Source organism: Xiphophorus maculatus, chromosome 4 (genome assembly GCF_002775205.1).
Source record: "Xiphophorus maculatus strain JP 163 A chromosome 4, X_maculatus-5.0-male, whole genome shotgun sequence".
NCBI lineage: Eukaryota > Metazoa > Chordata > Actinopteri > Cyprinodontiformes > Poeciliidae > Xiphophorus > Xiphophorus maculatus.
This window is the reverse complement of record NC_036446.1, coordinates 32,813,813-32,834,436: the sequence shown is the minus strand read 5'-3', so window position 1 is coordinate 32,834,436 and position 20,624 is coordinate 32,813,813. Positions and strand designations below refer to the sequence as shown.

The window sequence follows — 20,624 nt, the reverse complement described above, 5'->3', positions numbered from 1 at the left end:
TGTGTGTCTTTTTAATGAGTGTGTGTGTCATAGGCTTTGTTGTGAAAGATAAGTCGCTGGCAGTGCTGAAGGTCAGACAGGGCAGAGGGGAGTGAACAAAACACACTGCTGGCTCGGACTGGGAGCTCCCAGGATCGGCTCCGGTGTGGACAGATCAGAGGACCCGGTTAGATAGCCGTGTCCCAGGATTGTCACTTAACAATTTTGAAAAACAGCAACATTCCATGAGTGTAGAGATGTAATTCTAGTAGAGTGTAAAAAAAAAAATATATATATATATGAACTGATTATGGAAAAATTTTTGATTTCCAGACTTCCAGTCCATATCTCATTTTTTAGAAGTTCCATTCGTCTGTCCGTCCGTCCATCTGCCCCATGTTTGTGACTGTTTGAAATATAATTTAGTAATCCATTGCTATTTTCTGTTTATAATTTTTCTAATTGAGAGCTTTTCCTTTTTGTTTGTTTTCTTTTCATTAGCTGATGTTTAGTTCATAGTCAAGGATAATTGCAAAATGTTCCTCAATGGAAACGGAGGCTCTAAAAATATCATCTAGTGTTCAGGATGATGGAGATATCAGCTTTAAAACACAGAAAAAAATGTTTCTTTAAACCAACTTCAAAAAATTGACTATTTGTAATCTGATTTGATTGAAAATCAATCAGAATTACAGCTGGCGAAAAAGTAATAAAAAGTAGTTTTCTGTTCGATTTTTAAGCTTTTTGTGGTAAATTTGTTAGATGTTGGGCGTGGTACTGAATCCCCCCAAAAAACGAAAATAAATACATAGGTAAATAATTTGTTTAACAAATCAACTGTAGATTGTTGTACAAGGTACCCAATCTTTTTTAAAAGCCCTTAACTTAGCTTATTATTTTTACTAAACTTTAATTTTATTTATATTTTATCATTTATCTACCCATGATGTTGTGAAGCACTTTGGTCAGCCGAGGTTGTTATGTAAGTCTATGACTTGACTTGACTTGTCTGTCACAAGGACACCGGTGTCACTAAGCTTCTGCAGCACACAACACACAGGGTTCCTTCTCAATCTGGAAAACCCTAAAGAATATGAAATGTGAATATTTAGAAATCTGGACAAATGAAACAAAATATTTTCAGAAAAATGTTGTATTTTAGCATCCCTCAATCAGAGTAAATGTACTGTTGAACTCATTAATAGGGGTCACTCAGAAGCTACTCATAAATCCATCCACCCTCTGATAGTTTGGGATTTTGCAAGTTCCACATTCAATGAATGACATCCATCGTCGGTAAATTCACTGTGTTTATGTTTTAGAATTAACAAATACAAGAAAACACCTTTGGGTCATCACACATCGTCCCACATGGCCTCAAAATGAAGAATAAGAAGTAAAAATGCTTGTGTCACTTCTTCAACCCTTTGTCATGCGCTGCCTCTGGTAGGCCTGCAGAGTGGCACCTTTGTTTTTCAGCCACGCTTTCAGGTGTGGCGCGTTGAGTTTTCTGCAACATGTTCTGCTGTCCCATTAACAGAGAGCACTCAAAAAAAAAAAAAAAAAAAAACATTTAGGTTTCACCCAACGGCTTGCTTTAATCATGGTTGCTTTTCCTTGAGTCACTGGCATTGACGTAAATGGTGCTTCCCTGGCATCTTTCATCCTCATGCACATTACCCCCCTTCTTCCTCCCAAGTTCTCCATCAACCTTTCATTGCTTTTATTTCCCTCTGTGAAGCATTTCATCCCTCTGTATTCCACGAAACCCCATCTCTAATCTTAAGAGCAGTCACCACTTTGTTTTCTGATAAAGTCTGATAGGCAAACATGCTCTCTTATGTCTCTGAGGTCCTCCACCCTCTCTCAAGAGCACACCCCTCTAAAGCACTTCCTCTGCTACAATTAGTCTGTAATAAATACACCCTGGCCTTAAAGTAGAAATTCTTTTCTCTCGCTCGCTTTCCTTTTATATTAAGTGCTGCATTAGATCACTGTTCATCTCAAACTTTAAAGTGAAAGTAGAAAAAGCAGTGAGTGTGGTCCTTGTTTCTCTCTTGTTCACACCAGAAGTGCATGAGAACTAAACCACTTATAAGGCAACTATCAGATACTGTAACATATGCGAGGAGGCACAAGCATTTCCACTCAAGTCTCCGCTTCCTGATAGCTTTGATAAGATTTGTTTGTTTTCTTAAACAGGAAACGTGCTTCTTAAAGTAAAAAAAAAAAAAAAAGCGGCATAGTTAAACTTCTTAGACAGCTGACATTCTCCTCAAACTCCTCAGAGAGCCAAGAAAAAGAAAAAAAAGACGATGAAGAAGAAAAATGAGAGAGGAGTGAGATACAAAGGGGGAGTTTATCAAAGTGATGGAATAAAGACAGATTTAACACGGGCATATTAAAAAGACATCCAGAGTTTCAATATTTAAAAATTCCATTTGCTTGGACAGAAGAGCTTTTTCATTCAAGAGCATATGGTAGCAGTACCTGCATCAGCCTTTCTCTTATCATCCTGAAGGAAAAAAAGAAAGAAAAGGGGGGCTGGAGGGGGACAGTTTCAAACAGACCTCCAGACATTGAAGAATCATTCAATTATCGGCAGCACGATGTAAAATAATTACCTGACTCACTTCCTGTAATGAATGCAGCTAATTACCCATAGACTTTTGTTTTAGTTGAAAAAAGAAAGAGAAAGTCCCAAACTCCCAACAGCAGTGGAGCCGTGAAAAGATATGTTGCATGTGGAGGCAGCACCTATCCTGTCTGCTAAAACACACACAACTCTCTCACACACACCCCCACACACACAGTGTGAGGCTTTGCTATAGACTCGCTTGGTTTAAAGGCACAATTTACCTCTCAGCACACGCGCGCACACAGCTCGCGGTAAATAGTCGTGAGTGCAAAAAAAGATCCTTCTTCTCTTAATTAGCTGTGTAACAATTAAAGTCTCCTCTTGTAAACTGAACCTTTGTCTCCCCTTCCTCCTTAGCTGGATTTCAGCACCTGTCACAACAACCCCTCCCCTTACCACCACCTCTACCGCTGCCACATACCCACCATTATTACCTCCAAAGCCACCCCCACTCCTTCTCAACTGGAGTCATTATGCAAAACTCCACCAGAAATTGCCCAGTACCGAGTAGAAGAAAACAGCAATTATTTCTGGTATTCTGTTATTTAGGCCAGATTGACATTCAACTGCTTTTCTCTTTCTATTTGTCTCTTTTTCAATACTGTCACCTGAAAAGAAGGTTGAACCGCACTCAACTCTCCAGCAGTCTCTTCTGTCTCACACTGACCCTAAACGGGTTGTACATGTCGCTGTGGGTTGGGGTTCTGTTTTAGTGTTAAAAGCTGAAGAACAGAAACTCATAAAAAGACGCGATAGATAAATCCCTCATCTATCTTCTAACGATGTTTAATATCATTGGTCATCAGCAGTGGCTGTGTGTGACAATGTGTTGACTTTTTAAAATATTCCTTAGTTTCTTATATTCACAACGAGTTTCACTAGCATTACAAAAACAGTAGTCTGTGTGTATATGATAGAGATTTTGCCTGCTTCCTTAATTCTGAGTTGACTAAAAAGCTGCTAATTTTTGCTGCAGTATAGCACTTCCTTGCAATTCTGCATTTAGCCTTTCTGTTGTCTTCTACACATCTTGCTCTCTCTCACGGCCTGAATAACCACATCTAGGAACAACCACATGTAGGAAATACACTTTGCTTTTAAACAGCTCGTTACTTTGCTGTGCTTCCTTTTTCAGCTGCAACATCCACACCAAAGAGTGTGTCTTGTCAGTGCTAAGTACGGTCAGGTCACTGATTCCAGTCAACCTGAAAACCGTCGTGTTCAAGTCAACAGCTTGAATAGATGTTTTTTGGACTGTTTGAGGAAACCAGAGTAGAACCAACAAACTGGCAAATTCCCCAAAGAAAAGCCTTGGCAGGATTTGAACCCTGGACTTTGTTGTTGTTGTTGTGAGGGAACCATGGGATCCACTGTTCCACTGTTCTACCCGTGAGGATTCCTGCCATAACTTCTCTAAACTGAGACAGTCTACTTAACAAATGTTTGACAGTGTTAATCCTTAGCTCGTTGCTGGGCTTTGTTCTCCCCTGCAGGGGTCTGCCTCTCTGACCTCCATTGTAGCGCACTCAGAAGGGGAGAGGTGTTCACAGATGTACATCCACACAAACCTTCCACACACACACACCCAAACACACACAGTCACAGACAGAGACGGAGACATCTGCAGGTCATCATCATCATAGTGGGAATAATAACCAAAATGGTTATCATAAAGGGAAGCTTTGAGCTCCCGTCTGTCTTGGGAAGATGATTTGGCTGGCCCGGAACAATGAACTGTGGGAATCCGCTTGCCCCGCATTGATCTTCCTCCCTTGGCATCTCCTGCGAGGCTGTCAGAGCGACGGACGGATAAAAAGATCTACAACATTTTTCTTTCTGCCTTTTTCGCTCCCTCCCGGTGTCTTTTCTTTTCTCGCTGTCAGGAGGGCTCCAACTGATCAGTGGGGATGAACTGAAAGTTGAACTACCTGTTGACAGGACCTCTTAAGCATCCCTCAATGATACATTGTTCAGGGGAAAGACAGAGAAGCAGAGGCTCCTGTTCATTCAGACTCGTCACAGATCTATTGAGCCTGCGCTCTTGTCAAAAACCCTTCTGTTAGTTTTTCCGCGTTCAAGATGATATGGTGTTCACGTATCCACTTCCATCCACTTTTGTGTCGGCTTTGTAGTCGTTGAGGATTCTTTGTTTGTGATATGTCAGGTTTTCAAGTGACATTGCTGACTGCAAGGTTAGATTTTTACTTCTTGTGTATAAAAGGCAGCTGAAGCTACAATGGAATATTTTTTTCTTTCTGTGGAAATTTCTGCTGTTTGGAGTTTATACACCAGGATTAAAACGGCTTCTCCAAACTTTCCCAAACAATACTATTCACAATAGTATTATTCAGCTCTTGAATGATGGAGAATATTATGTTTTCTGATTTTTTAAAATATTTTTTTTAAATACATGCCAATATTTGGAAACCAGTCACCAATTGGTATTTTTTAAAAACATTTTTTTAATTCAGTCAATTTTTTTCCAAAATGTTTTTTTTTCAGTCTGGATTTGGGGTTTGTTAATGATTTCTTTGAGTTAGAAAAAACTTTTGGCCAAAAGGAGGCTGACTTTTCTGATAAAACCATGTAGAGGTGGGCAATATGGACTGAAAGTTTTATCACAGTATTTTGTGGTACTTTGTGATAAAGATAAAAGTGACAATAAAAACTATTTATTATTTTGTTTAGGTAACAGTAAGGTGTGACTGCATGTAGAAAAATCCCATTAGAATCCACTTCTTTAGGACACCATTTTAAAATAAAAAAAGTGGTTTGTATGACTAAGCTGCTCACATTTACTGCACTTACTAATATTTTTAAGTTTACTTCTTCTTATTGATACTCTCATTGAGCAAAAGGGTGAGAAAATGGTAAAACCTCCAGCCTCAATATTATGGACAGTGTTAGGGGTTTTAAGCATCATTAATAAGAATTTATTGTGGCAACGATAAATAAAAGTTTTATGATGAGAAATTTATCACGATAAATAATAAATTAAGTGATCAATACCCAGAACTAACTCCATGTGTCTGTGATGTTTTTTTTTCTCCCGCTGACATCCTTACCTGTTGCTTTCAGCTCTTATATGTGGCTTTATAAAATATATGTTTTTAGAAACTGTAGCAACAAGCACAATTTTAGGGACAGAAAAAATATTGAAAAGAAAAAGCATTTGAAGGAAAACTTTGGTTAATCAAACAATGGGAATGTTGTTATCACAATATTCAACAAACTTAGCACAAATGCATATTTTTCAATATGCTGTCCCCATATAATATTTTATCATGTTTGCCTTAAGTGAGAACAGACCTCCCCCCATATATGTGTACTGTCTCATTTCTGGGCTTGGCCTTGTCTTCGGGTTCACTTTTTTTCCACTTGAAAAGAACACAGTCCAGTTCTTAAACATCCCATCTTGTTGAAATGCAATGTTATTGGTTTTGATCAAGTGGCTCAGGGCACAGGATGGAGTTTAGATTGAATGTGGTGTTGTGTGACTGTTTTCCAAGTGCAGTTCAGAGCAGAGTGTTTTCACCTCATTACAGAAAGTAATAATGCAGTGAAGTCAAAGTGCGAGAGAGAGGAAGGAAAACAAGGCAGCTTTTTTTATTGGAATAATTAGACGTCTCGCAAAGACCACCTGCAATAGAACAAAACACAAGCCGGGGAAGAAGCTCATATCTGGTGTGTTCTGCCTAACAAAGAGCCAACTCTAACTAAACCATCTTTTGCTGAGATGTAATTGATCTTTGAAACGATGAGGAAGTTCTGTTTGTGCTTTAAAAACACTTTTTTTTAAAATGAATCTGAATATCCCTGATGTTTGTCTAATCACTAAATATTTAGCATTCTAATCTCAGCACATGTAACATATGGTAAATCCCCACATTGTCCCCCTGCACATCAGAATGCTGTCGCTCCAACTCCCTCGTGTCATTAATGATTTGGTGCAAAAATGATTGAATTCAGCATATTGTGAATAATGACTGATTTGTTTAAAGCAATGAGTTTGTTCATGAGGACGTAATGAGGTATTGCATTGTGGTAAGCTGACAGGAATCATGTCGATACATGCTGAAATAAAGTAAAGTCCGACTAATGGCTTTCGATCCCATCTGAGCTCCACCCTCACTCATCTTTATCTTAAATGTCAGACAAAGATTTTATGGCCAAACTTGCAACTCATTTGAAAAGGAGGTTTGGAAACACACTTAATCCAAAATGAATCTGCAAGACGGCTGCGATCAAAATTCAACTTACAATCATCATGGAAGTTGGTGTCAGATCTACTTGGAGATTTGAATCTTTTATTTCAGTCTTTTGAGTCTTTTGTTGCTCCTATTGAGTATTTCAATATTTATTTCAGTTTTATTCTCGGGTGAAATGACTATGCAGCATCCAACTGCGATCTTTGTCTGAAAACAAGAACGAGGTGCACAAGTTTGAATTTGATCATTTTCAAAAATACACATAAGGCTCCCGAGCTATACATAGAGCTTCAACTTTATACTTACTCATATCTGACCAACGCTTCCTGAGCAAGCTGCACGTAGAGCAGCTGAGAACTGAAAAGTTGATCAGTCTAATTCTAATTGACTGTTTTTCTATCACAGACACAGGGTTTAGGTGTGCTTCACAAATTTACGGATGTGTTTAGGTCAGGAACTGTTTAGAAGGACAATGTTTGCCCACGTTCTTCATCTCCAAACCGTTTGTGGGTTCCAGTGTTTGGAGACATGATGGAGCACTAGCATAGATGTTGGAATGAGGTGAGGTAGAAAAACTGGAGGTACAGTAGTTCTCAGTCCTGTAGCATGATGCTGCCGCCATGCTTTGCACGTGCTTCGCAGTGTTCTTGGGTTTGAAAATCTCATCTTCACTGCTTCTAATTTACTACTTGTCATTGAGGGCAAGCAGCTCATTCTTTGCCTCAGCATAAAACTTTCTGCAGGAGGCATTCGGCTTGTCTGAAACTGCAAATTTCACTTCATCTTGAAGGTGTTGATTTTGAAGCGGGGCCCTTTTTCCTGGGTTGACATTATCTCAGTAAACTGAAATCTAAAACATCCATCACTGAATGACGGATGTTTTAGAAACTAACAGAACTAACTGTTCTGTTAGTTTCCAGTTTCCAGAAGTCTTTAAGGCTTGGTGAATTCTGGGTGGCTCCTGAGGATCATAACTGAAATTCTGTCATCACAGCAACAAAGTAGCAACAAGTGCAGTCAAGCAAATGTATATTAGGCTGGCAAAGAGAATCGTGGGTCTATGTATGCATATATTGTATTTGAGCCTGTTTGTATCAGGAGTGAAATAGAGAAACTTCACAGTAGAATCTAACATGTGCACTCAATTCTTGTTGTCAAAAACCACCTGGGTTTTTGGTTGTACAGACATTTGTCTATGGAAACATCAAAAGCATAAAATTAGTATGATAATCATGCACATGATGAGTGTTTATAAACTTCCAACCACAACTGTAGGTCACAGTTCCTACACATTGTAAATGCACAAACTGTCTTGCATTTACAATGATTTATTACGATTAAAGAAAGAGAAAAAAGTCTAAATCCCATATGCATTTAGGATACATGCCATTAATGATAACAGAAATGAACTGAGCACATTCAAATGGTGACTGAAATACACTTCCATTGTGTTTAAGATACCACTTATAATTACACTGAGGACTGAAAAAGAAACTAAGTGAAATCACTCTTTTTTTTTCTTTTGTGCATTGAAATGTGCAGAGAGCTTGGGTTTCTTTTTTTTTTTTTTTTACGAGTGCACGTGGTGCTCTGCTGAATATTAAACCGCAAACTATAAAGACAACAACGGAACTATCGTGAGAAAATGCTAAAGGAAGTCTTTGTGGTTTTCGAGGTATCAGAGGAGCCAATAGTTTTAATGAGGCAGCACTGCTTCACATGCCAGGAAATGATAAGGTGTATTCAGGTTAGAATAACGGCAGACAGATACCACTATAGAAGTACATCTGTTTGTTCAAACGCAGAGTCTCTACAGGAGCATCAGAGACAATGAGGCGTTTTAGGAGCGAGGAGGGGCAGGTTTTCACTTGATATGACCGGTAAGGATGCAAAAATCAAACTTTGTTCTTTAAAAACGTGAAGCTTTATGAAATATTGTATGAGCTTTTGTTCTTCTGAGCTCTTATGTATTTTTGTAGAAGATTTTTAAAAACTAAGGATATTGTCAGAACAGAAAAAAAGTTGTGGGTGAGTTGTGACCTGCTCACTGCGTCTTTAGAGGGCATTCTCATACTGAATTGTTGTCTGTTGTCAAAGAGGTTGGGTTGAGTGCATGTCTTACCCGTGTGTCTATGCATTCGTGCACACCACCCTCGTATTCCCTGATGTGTGTGTGTGTGTGTGTGTGTGTGTGTGTGTGTGCGTGTGTGTGTGTGGGTGTGTGTGTGTGTTGATGTGAGCAGAGGGGGGATGTCACATAAGAAATGTCCTTTTTAATCAGGGGAAAAAATATAAAATGACTCGGGAGCAAGGCAAGCATATAAATGTGCCTCATTTGCATATGCTCGTCAGCCAGGATACGTTTATTAAAAAAAAGAAAGGAAAAAAAAAACACAAACTGGATTTGTCAGTTCATTTCACAACATTCCATTGTCTATCTGCCTTTGTTATATGTTAAAGATAAAGGCAGAAATCAAATTGAAGAAAAGGGCAAGCTGCTATCTCCCCAAATGAGCAACAGCTCATCAACCCAGTTTTCAGATTTTGATTCCAAAAGGCAGCCGCCTCTGGAAGAAGGGCCCGCTCAAATAAGGTCTTCTCCAAAATATGCATGGCGGATGATCGACACTATATATTTATACGCAGGATATGAGTTATTCTTGATATAATTGTGGCACTATTCCAAGTGAAGTAAAAGCACAATCAAATGTCAAATGATTTGTTGAAAACTTAAGCATCTTTAAGAGAACATACCATACCCAATTCATTGGAACTGCTTTCTAAGAGTTGTGGGGAGAAACAAGAAGAATTCAAAGGGCAGCCCACAAGTGTCACATTCCTCTACACACAAGTAGAAACTGGTCACATTGTCTAATTCATGTCCGCAAGATAAGAATCCACCATCAATTTTGTGGGCTGGAGCCCAGTGACTACAAGAACAGACAACTCTTATGTCTGCTAACCTCCCACTGAGGGGAGGGACGAAAGGACAAGAGAGAATGTTTTCGAGTGAAAAAGATGACAAATGAAACAAGTACAATGTAATCTACGGTGCTTCATAAGTACATAGTGGGAGGAAAAAAAGCAAAAAAACAGCAGAGTCTTAGTTGGCCTTCGCTTGTCTAACATGAACACCAAACTCTACATGTTTGATTTCAGTGTGTCCTATTGATGCTCCTGTCCTTCTTTTTTGTCCTGAAGCTTACCTAAAAGCAGTTCAGTGCAATACAAAAGGCTTAGCTTAAATTATCATCATGCAACCACTGTTACCGGGCAGCATACTAATCAGCTTAATGAGATATTATAGGATATTTTGTTGACTAAAGCAGAACCATGGTCATTGCTTCTCAGGGTTTGACCCAAGCAAGCAGCCAGGAATGGTGGGAAAGGCTCCTTATAACTCTCCATCTGGAGAACAGATGGGTCTGTATTTAACCATTGTTGTTCGCTTTTCTTTAATTATTTTTCTACTCATGTTACACATATGGAAGTAAAACGGTTTCCAGTAGTTGGAGAAAAAAAAGGGAGTAAAAATCTATTAAGGATGTATCTTTGTATTACTAAAAGTAAGTGCTTAATTTAACTAGTGTTGTCAATGTGCATTATGATAAAAAATTTATCTTCATTTAAGATTTTTTTTTGTTACAATTGAACTTTATTTTATTATTCTTAAAACTGAAGAATCTGGTAGATGTAAAAACCAAACAGTGGTTGACATACTCTTAGGAGAGTTGCACCACAAAAGGTTGAATGAAATTAGGATAAAAATCATCTGTTCACTTTGAACAACCATTTTTATTTGAAGTGCTATTGTAAATATAATTATTGCAGGGAGGAAGCATCCCAACAATTTAACTTGGCTTTTTCAGAAAGGTTAGTGGGTAATTGAACTGATTCTAATAGGATGGTCAGTAGTAGCTTACATACACACCTCAATTTGTGAAAGGTGTGTAACAGTAAATATTGTATCCAGTGTGGCTTTACGGTTTGAAAAAACTATAAATGTAAAGAGAGTGCCTCTTTCATTGACAATGGTGGTCTTTGCAAGGTTAGGGTTCCATACATTTAGTTAGGGATGACCCATGGTCATGTTGTTGGATAACCAGAAATCAATTTTGCATAATATAGTAATATCTTTACTGTTTTTATTATCACTACAACTAATTTCCTTTTTTCTATCTGGTCCCACAGGATGGAGGACTCCAGTTTATGTCTTGGTGTATCATCAGCGGTGCCTGACACCGACGCCCATCTCAGTAGTGCAGTTTTAAATGGCCGCTACCCCATCAGTCAAAAGCTTCACCAGCTCACTGCCCAACTAGGACACGCCTTTCCTGACCTGCACCGCCCACAACAGATCCCTGAGGAGAAGGCTGTCACACCTTTGGATGAGAAGACGCACCACGCAGCCCTGGCCAGTCAACCTATCAGCAGTCAGATGGCCCTGTTAGCCAATCAGCTCAACCGAGACATTGATGCAGGTGCGCTAAGTGGGCTAAATGGCCGGGTTGATCTTCAGCAATTTCTCAATGGCCAAAATTTGGGCATCATGTCGCAGATGAACGATATCGAAGATGATGCTCGGAAGAATAGAAAGTATCCCTGTCCGCTGTGTGGCAAACGTTTCCGTTTTAACAGTATCCTTTCACTCCACATGCGTACGCACACAGGCGAGAAGCCATTCAAGTGCCCCTACTGCGACCACAGAGCAGCTCAGAAGGGAAATTTAAAGATCCATCTTCGCACTCATAAACTTGGAAATCTAGGTAAAGGCCGTGGCCGTGTCAGAGAGGAAAACAGGCTGCTTCATGAGCTTGAGGAGAGGGCCATCTTGAGAGATAAGCAGATGAGAGGGAGTGGAAGTCTTCTCCAGACTGCTCAAACACCCCATCTTGTCCTCAACAGCAGCTCCAACACCCATCAGCAGCAAATGCCGTCAGCCTGTGGCCCACCTCCACTTTCTGGCCTCGCAACTCCAGACACAGTTTCTCAGCCATCTTCTTCACCGAAGCCAACGAACCAGGATGAACAGTCTGTGAACCCAGCTAATGGTTACCGTTGTACATTCTGCAAAGGGAAATTCAAGAAGCGCGAAGAATTAGACCGCCACATTCGCATTCTCCACAAGCCCTACAAATGTACTCTATGTGAATTTGCTGCCTCCCATGAAGAAGAACTGATAAGTCATGTGGAGAAAGCTCACATCACAGCTGAAACCACACAAGGACAGGGTGCCAGTGGAGCTGGTGGCATGCAAATGGCCACTGAATTTCGATGTGATGTCTGTGGCCAGGTATTCAGCCAAGCGTGGTTTCTTAAGGGTCACATGCGAAAGCACAAGGATTCCTTTGAGCACTGCTGTCAAATCTGTGGCCGTCGCTTTAAGGAGCCCTGGTTTCTGAAGAACCATATGAAGGTTCACCTAAACAAGCTAGCCATTAAGAGCAAGCCACCACAGCCCAGTGAGCAAGACATGGCCGCTGTTAATAGCATGAGCAATCTAGCTCAAGAAGCTCATGCCAATCTCTATTCCCGTTACATCTCATGTCTTCAAGGAGGGTTCCTTTCACCAGACAAACAAGGCCTTAGTGAGCAACACCAGATGTTGGCTAAAGCAGGGATTGCCATGAAGGAAAAGGAGATGTTAGGAAAACTGCTGGGACCAATGGCAGGGGGTATGGCACATGGGCTTGGTGAAAATGAAAAGCGCTCACTCCTTGGGTGTCTCAATCTTGTGCCGCCACTCAAGTCCAGTTGCATGGAGCGCCTTCAAGCAGCTGCAAAAGTGGCAGAAATGGATTCTCTCAATAGCTATCAAGCCTGGCAGATCATGGCACGTGGTATGGCCATGGACAGGGCTTTCATGCCCAAGGAGCAGCAGCACCAGCAACACATAACCCCAGGGCAGGAAGATGAGATAAGTGGTGCTGTGGCCCTGGCTTCATACTCAAAGGACAAACAAGACTATTCCATGATTGCTTCTAGTGATAGCTCCAAGCAGAAGCAGCTCTCTGAGGGCATCCAGGGATCTAAGGCTTCCAGCGGAGCCATGATTCCCATGAAGGAGGATGGCAGAGGCTTTGAAAGTCATCGTGATCTAATCTCTCACCATGGTGGTGCTGAAGCCACTGGAGTTCTGTCTGGTTTAGGAGCCCCAAACATTGACTACAATCTTTCCACCCTGAAGGAAAAACCTTCAGAGTGCCCTGACTGTGGCCGCGTCTTCAGAACCTACCATCAAATGATTGTCCACTCCCGAATACACAGCAAAGACAGGAGAGGCCTTGATGAAGCTCTTCATCAAGGTGTAGATGAACGTCGTGGCTCTGCCAGTGACCCTGAGTCCCAGTCCATCAGCCGTTCCACGACTCCCGGTTCATCTAACGTGACCGAAGAGAGCGGTGCCGGAGGCGGACAGTCCCAGACGGGGAGCATTCAAGATGACAGTCCACATCCCTCATCACCTTCCTCAGGTAAGAAAGCAAAATCCAAGAAACTATTATTTTTCTCCTACTTCTTTTGTTCCATAGTTACTTTGCTGTCCATTGCACAAACAGTAACTATAGTTTTACAAAAAACATGGATGAGTTCATCTCTAAATAAATTCAAAAAGAAGCAACAGATACTTCTCTAAAATTAAATGCTTATTTTCTGAACATGGATCCACCCACTGTCCTCCTCCTCTTAATGAAGAGTGGCTTAAGATACTGTATACTCATAGACTCAGTATAAACATTGTTTTCTACCCACAGATATCTAGTTTCAATTGAAAACGTATGGACAAAGTCAGTTAATATTTTGAAATTACAGTATTTTCACCTCAATTTCCATTAAGTGTCAAATGACTCCAGAGAAAGTGATCCAAGAAAACACCAGGTTCACAAGCGCATTCTCATTTGCAGGTTAGTCGTTAAGATCCCTGTGGAGCACGGCTAAAGACTAGGAGCATAGGGACAAACTTGTTTTAACCACAGTGATTAACAAATGTCTTTAATAAACACGGTGGAGAATACCCAGCCCCTCCCGTACCCAGCAAACACACACTGGCCGGGGCTAGATAAGTGTATGTTTAGTAGGATTAGGGGCAGCTCATTGCTAATGATTACACTAGTTTTTAAAGGTAACTTTTGGTTGCTCCTTAGGGCACAATACTGGCATTAAGAATCGTGTGCAGTAATTAGGTCACGGATATGCGATAATCAGCCGGTTTAAGCTAAACAAGACACTAATTAAAGATATACATATAAAGCAGGTCAAAAAAAAAACTGAATTTCATTTGCAAAAGCAGGAATGTACTCTTGAATCCTTTGAGAAAAAAATAAATATATATAAATATAACTTAGAGTGGCTTAGCTTAAGGCTATAAGGAACTTAATTCCACCAGTGGAGACAAAATTGTTTATTTATTCACAGAGGCATGAAGTCCTTATCATGCCTGTGTAGTGTGATGGGTTTGAACATGGGACAGGCTATGTTTATTTTAATCTAAGAAATAATAACAGACAACCCCCACCCCAATTAGGAATTAATGAAAATGAGAGTGAGATAAAAACCTATTTTCTTTATAGAGACTATTAAACATAACACTTTCTCAACAGGGTGGGGGTGTTGCGGATGTAATTATCTTCTGAATTTTAATGCTGGAAGTTTTTCCCTCTGTATAACCCCCTACACCCTCATCTTCCCCCTCCTTCCATCTTAGCATCTCCATCTCCGTCTCTGTCGATTTTGACTTAAGCACCTCAATTCTGATGGTTGCAGCTTGTTTCATTTCAACTGATTTAGAAGCACAAGCAAGCACATAAAACTTGAAAAAACCTGTAAAATAAACCAAGTTGTATTATAGCCTAAAGGTTTGCATTATGTTTGTGCTCAGAGTTTAATTGGACGACTAAAAGTCATTTAAAAAGGAAATAACCTAGTCAAAACAATAGGTTTACTTTAGCGTGTCATGCATATGTGTGGTTTGTCTACAGTTCTTTTGTGTCAGGCCCAACCCAGTCACTTAAACTGTTAGTTGGTGCCTCAACTGAGAAGCTGTGGTTGAGTTTTGCAAAACTCAATCAGTGATGTTGATTGGCGTCTTTGGCAAGCTTTTACAATTTTTCAACCTTCTTTCTCCTTTAAAAGCACACAACTAAAGTGGGCTTGTTGTTCTTCACAACCTCTAAAAGTTGCTTCACATTTGGAGCTCAGTAACCTTCAAATTATAAAGTTTAATGTGTGAAAAATACGTGTGGAGAAAGGTGTCATACGTGGCGTCTACATTTATGTTTAGTGTGTGTCTGAGTTAGGGGGGGTTGTACTCTGTGTGAACATATATATCACTGTCTTGTGCTGTGAACAGGATGTGGTCACTGTACCATTGTTTTTATCTTAATAACTTAGCTCTTGAAGAAAAAAGAAAGAGAAAATGGCTGTTTGATTCTCTCTGACTGGGTGCTTCTGCCTGTGAGTGCATGTGTGCAAGATGGCCTCTGTCTCACCACCTACCCACAGCAATTTTGAGTTAAACTTAAATTATAGTAATCAACAATAACATGTCAACTGTGAACGAAGGTGAACTCTGGCACTTTTGTCTTTGAGATGGAACTTATTTAAGAGCTCTGAGGGAAAACAAAGCGAGAGATGGGTGTAGGTTGGGTGCAGTGGCATAGAAACACACATGTATGTATATATATATATATATATATTTTCATACATGTGTGTGGTGTGTGTGTGTTTGTTTGAAACATCAAAAATATTGATGTTTGGGAGCCAGTTTAAATTTGATGGAAAATGTGTGGGGAAAGCTAAAGGTGATGAGGAGGCTTGACTACTTGAGCTTATCACCAAAAAAATTAACAGTTAATTTACCATTCAAGAAAAAAAGTAGTAAAGCAGTTGGACAGCGATTATAATAAAAGTTTGTTTGCTTAAGTTTATTTATTTATTCATTGATTATTGACTCAGACCTGAGCCATTTTCAACAGACCATTTGAAATATAATTTGGACTAAAACCGATGTTTTATTTCTAAATTGATATTCCTTTTACATTTAATTATTGTCTTTTGGGAGACACATGTCTTCATGTCTTATTTCCTATCAGAAATTAAGATAATTATATATATTCATACACTGCTTCGAGTTGATTTCGTAGGTACTAATAAAATATTTGTTTTTCTTTGTCAAGCAAAAAAAACATCCACACTTTAGTTCCTTTTCTGCAAATAGTCACTGAATCTGTTACAACACTGGCTTTTCCTGCACACACTTAGGGCCTTAAGCAGCAGAAGTCCCCACATTCAGTCCTACAACCTTCCCACTACCCCTAAAGTCACTCGAGTCTTTTCGCTTCTGGCTGCAAAAGAATCTGTATACTCCCTTCTGTCTAGTTCTCTCTGCGGAGAATCCCTCATGTCTACATTTTCTTTTGCGTTTTAACATGGCAGGGATTAGTCTGCATATCCCTGGTCTTACCATGGCTCAAAACAAGCAGGCGAAATGCTTGCTCCATACAAATTGAAATTGGATTTGCCAACTTGACGCCTTAGGTTATAAAGCATGGATATTCATCTAATTGCAACAGCACAATGAGGGTGTAATTACACATGCAGACAAACAGTTACAGTGTAATTACTGTGTCATTGGAAAAGGAATAAAATACTCTGAACAAGATCCAGGCGACTACGAGGGAGACAAGCACTCCTGAGCCACTCATCGTCAGGGGAAACCTCCACCAAATAAACAGACCAGGGATGATTTGGAAGAGTCTCTATCAGTTTAGTTTGCTCACATTTTGGTTGAGGCGAATTCGCAACCAACCAAAAAAATAAAAACATAAATCCAAATTTAAAAAATCTTTAAATTGGAGGCAGATATTGGACAGCACAGTGTGTTAATTTGACTCCAAGGTTGTCTTTGGATTTTGTTGCATCAATGCCAGAGAGGGAAAAAAGGCCACTAGCTTTAATCTCACCACACTCCTGTTGTTCCAGGTCTCTTCCTGCATTCCTACAACTCTGAACCGGATTTAACTGTTACAGAAAAGTCATGAATGACTGGATTGTTAACACACAGCAACACACTAATGCTGTGTTTCCACTGTGGCTAAAAACACATCCCTAAACTTAGAAAAGTGTCTGTATACCATCTCCTATGGAAAAGGATGGAACTGATTCTTATGGTCAGAATAAATCTGGATAAGGAGAGTACGCGCTGGAATGTATTTTTTTTTCTCCCAGACATTGTTCTGTATGACTCTCACAAAGCTCTGTCCATCCACTGCTTTTATTGTCCATCCCTCCAGAGAACTCTGGAGATATTAGTGAAAACAATTTTCAAACAACAAATTTGTTGCATTCTTGATTAATATATAGATTTTTTTATTTTATTTGCATCATTAATTTTACTGACCATCAACCTATCACAGGTTTGCTGCACTTCTGGAACACTATTTAGATGTGATGGATTGCTCCTGAACAAAGAAAAAAACAGGCTGATAATCCCCCTTCACACAGTTTGTACCCTGGAAACTGATAGCAAGGTGAACAGTGAAGCTTTTGTTTATCCGACCTCACTACCACCATGAGTCTTCTAGGAATTTCGTCACATTTTGAGAGTGAAAAATGGCGGAAATTGTACACTGAAGATATGCCACAATGATTTTCCACAATCTTCATTCTTGTTGCCACTGACTCTTGATATTTGCTTAGACTTCAGACTGTAAAACACCTAGTTAGGATTAAATTATTTTTTAAAATAAAATTTATGTTAGAGACACATTTTATTATTTTAAAATGCAAAAGCTTCCCCCTGTCAGATCTACGACAATAGAAACAGGTAGAAGCCGTTTGGCCTACATGCCTCTGCTCCCATCTCATACAAAAAACAAACAAAAAAAACCCCCATCCTGCTGACAGATAATATTTAGTCCCATTCATACCCACAAATTCTCACAGAAGACAGCAGATTTTAGAAAATGACCTCCATCCTCAGCTGTCGAAGAACGTGTGGAACATTTACCTGGCAGGTATGAACTGAGGCCACACAGCCTGAGCTCGACGTCTCCCTGTCCCAACCAATAAAGTCTGGTACTAAATGAAAAAATCTCTACAGCCATTAATAGATGAAATGACTAGAATCTAAAAATTAAAACAAACAAAAAAAAACTTGTGCATTATTTGGTTCACAAAAATAAGACAAGATTTTAAGATTTTTGAGGACTTGTATTTGGGGAAAGAAAAAAAATCAATTGCCTGCATAACAAAAGGCTTTGCTGATGACAAACTGTGATTATTAATAATTTGTAATCACTGCGGAGTGATGCAATCTGCTTGACCAGGCTATATATTGTGCTTTTTACTCTTTTCACAATCTTATGTGAACAAATTCTTCAGATGTATTTTCAGAAATAGAATAAATGGTCCATAAATGTCAGATTCCAACCCGATCATCGTTAGAGGTTAGCAGGTCATTTCTACAGTGCTTGTGACCCGAATGACGAGTGTGTGTTTACATTTTAAAGTGGTTGGACTATTCTAGTTGAATCACATTAGTTTGACTTTGTTGCTTTTGACAAACACGGTTGAAACTGAAAGGCTGTAGCCGGGTTCTAATGGCCCAGCTGAATCGGTAAATGTTTCGGTAAATGTTACCAAACTGAAGCAACCCTTTGCTCAGAGGGCAGCCATGTCTGCATGCACGCTGCGATATGTGTGTGTATTAAACTCCAGGGCCTAACAAATAATGAATAACATCTCTGTTTTTCTTTTTTTTTTTTTCATTTCTTTAGTCTACGGAAATTACTTTGTCTTTGTAACTGACATCTGTTCCTCTCCTGCTTCCCCCCTCGCGCTATTCTTCTTTTCTCTATAATCACAGAACTCAGTGGTTACAAAACCTGAGCTTTCTACCCCCCACTCATTTGAAGAAGTCTGGCCTGTCATATCTGTATTTTTTATGTGTCACCAAACTTAAATAGACAGTCATTGTGTTACAGGCACATTCATTCCCTGAGCTGTATTTTTGTACAGTAGGTCAGGACTCTGGTGTCTGGTAAATGATAAAAGTTCTATTCAAACGCACTAATTGTCAGTGTGCTGCTCTGATTGACATGTCTTAGATAAATGCAGACTTAGTATTTTTGTACACGCTTGCACAATATAAAAGGCCAATTTATTCCTCTGTTCTCTTTTCTCTTTTTCCTTGCACGGTTCATTTGATTTTTTCTCCTTTTTTTCTTTTCTCTTCTTTCCCTTTTTTTTTTTTTTTGCTCACCGCCTCTCTCCCCTACCCTGTCTCTCAGTCTCTGAGAGTCAATTTGTAAATATTACCCATGTTGGGAATTAGCCCCGGCTTTTTAGATATTTAAAATCTTCAATTGTATTCCAACGAGTGTGTGTTTGATCGAGGGGAGAACTGCGAGACTCGGTCGGCTCCTCGGTATTCCTGGGTGGCTATCAGTGGCCTGCCTTGTCCTTATGAAACATTTATCAGCCCGTTTTATGTCTTAATGATCACGTTAGGATTCCCCCGCTTGGTTATAAATTCAGTACAGAAAAAAAAGAATTGACTGTTCAGACAGTGAAAGAGAGATGGCAACATTAAAGGAACAGAAAATTAGACAATCCAGAAAATAAGAGGTGGTGACAGGGCATCACATTCCTGGGAAAACAGCCTTATCCACTCACTTCAACTCAAACTGTTTGGAAAAACTCACATTTTTCCCTCAGAATAAGCACGCGCACGCACACCTCCCCCTTCGTCATCTGTCTTCCCCATTTCTGTTTTATGTTTTTATAATTAAAACATAATATTTATCTTTCCACAACAGAAGGCTGCCTTACACTGTCAGGTAGACTGTTTGCATATTAATATTCTTAATACATCAGCAAGCTATCTTCTCAGGTGTCATGCTGAAACCGAGCTGCAAGAAGAGACGAGAAGCTGACTCACAAACACAGCTCCTCCTGGAGTTTAGAAGCAGTTCTGGGTCAATTCATCCCGCCAGTGTCAACCGTCCCGTTGCCACTTCCTTCCATTCTGTACACAAACAAAGTACCTGTTTTCTTCACCATTCATTATCGATGCATTTCTTCTGTTAAATCAGTTACATGTCTGTAACTCCGGGCTCAGAGGTTCCGGATTCGCTGAGGAGGGAATGATGACAAGAGTTCTGATCTCCTCTGGGACCTGCAGACCCTCTGAAAATATGACCAATCAAAATAACTCTAAGTGACAACCAGCTCAGCCTGGCCAATTCCGTTCGACTCCCATTTCCCTTCAGGTCACCATGTGGAATTTCTCCCATTGAGCTCTATTTCTTCAAATAAATTTCAACCTGGCCAGTCAGGGAACAGAAGGGGAAGTTGTCATGATGTCATGATAGTTCTGTGCTGTTTTATAATTGTAGTTTCCCTGTGGTTGTATCTTAGCCATATTAGCAGAGGAAGTGAACAGAGCTCTGCACTGGCTTCTCTTCCAAATATTGAGCAATTAACATTGAATTAAGAGGAATGTTTAAGACATTGTATCTCTGGCAAAGATGTCGTTTTGTTCGACACTTCTCTCTTCGCAGTATGGGATGCTTACTTACAATGCAGGCAATTTCGAGTTTCTTCATGATGGAGCTGGTGCGTTACATTCATCATGACCAAACATTAGTGATTGGGTAAAATCAGATCTAATCGTTTCAAACTTCAACAGAGTCCATACCTCCATGTTGCGATTGTTTCTCCATAGCCGAGGGTCCAGACTCTAAATAAAGCAAAGTATAGAACAAGGGGCCATTTTTTACCAGTCTACATCTAGCTAATAC

At 39.8% G+C, this 20,624-nt stretch overlaps 1 protein-coding gene across 8 annotated transcripts in view; it reads left to right on the top strand.

The window, feature by feature from the left end:
• The window catches only part of znf536 (zinc finger protein 536), a 237,311-nt gene that overhangs the window by 115,371 nt on the left and 101,316 nt on the right, over positions 1 to 20,624 (top strand). For 6 of the 8 annotated variants that reach the window (XM_023332538.1, XM_023332539.1, XM_014470109.2 and 3 more), the window contains one exon: positions 11,017 to 13,298. In XM_023332538.1, the coding sequence (XP_023188306.1) occupies positions 11,018 to 13,298 (2,281 nt within the window). In that variant the 5' untranslated portion in view covers position 11,017. Of the gene's footprint in view, positions 1 to 8,632; positions 8,706 to 10,180; positions 10,249 to 11,016; positions 13,299 to 20,624 lie in introns of those variants that run through there. The other 2 variants (XM_023332545.1, XM_023332544.1) reach the window with 2 other exon arrangements.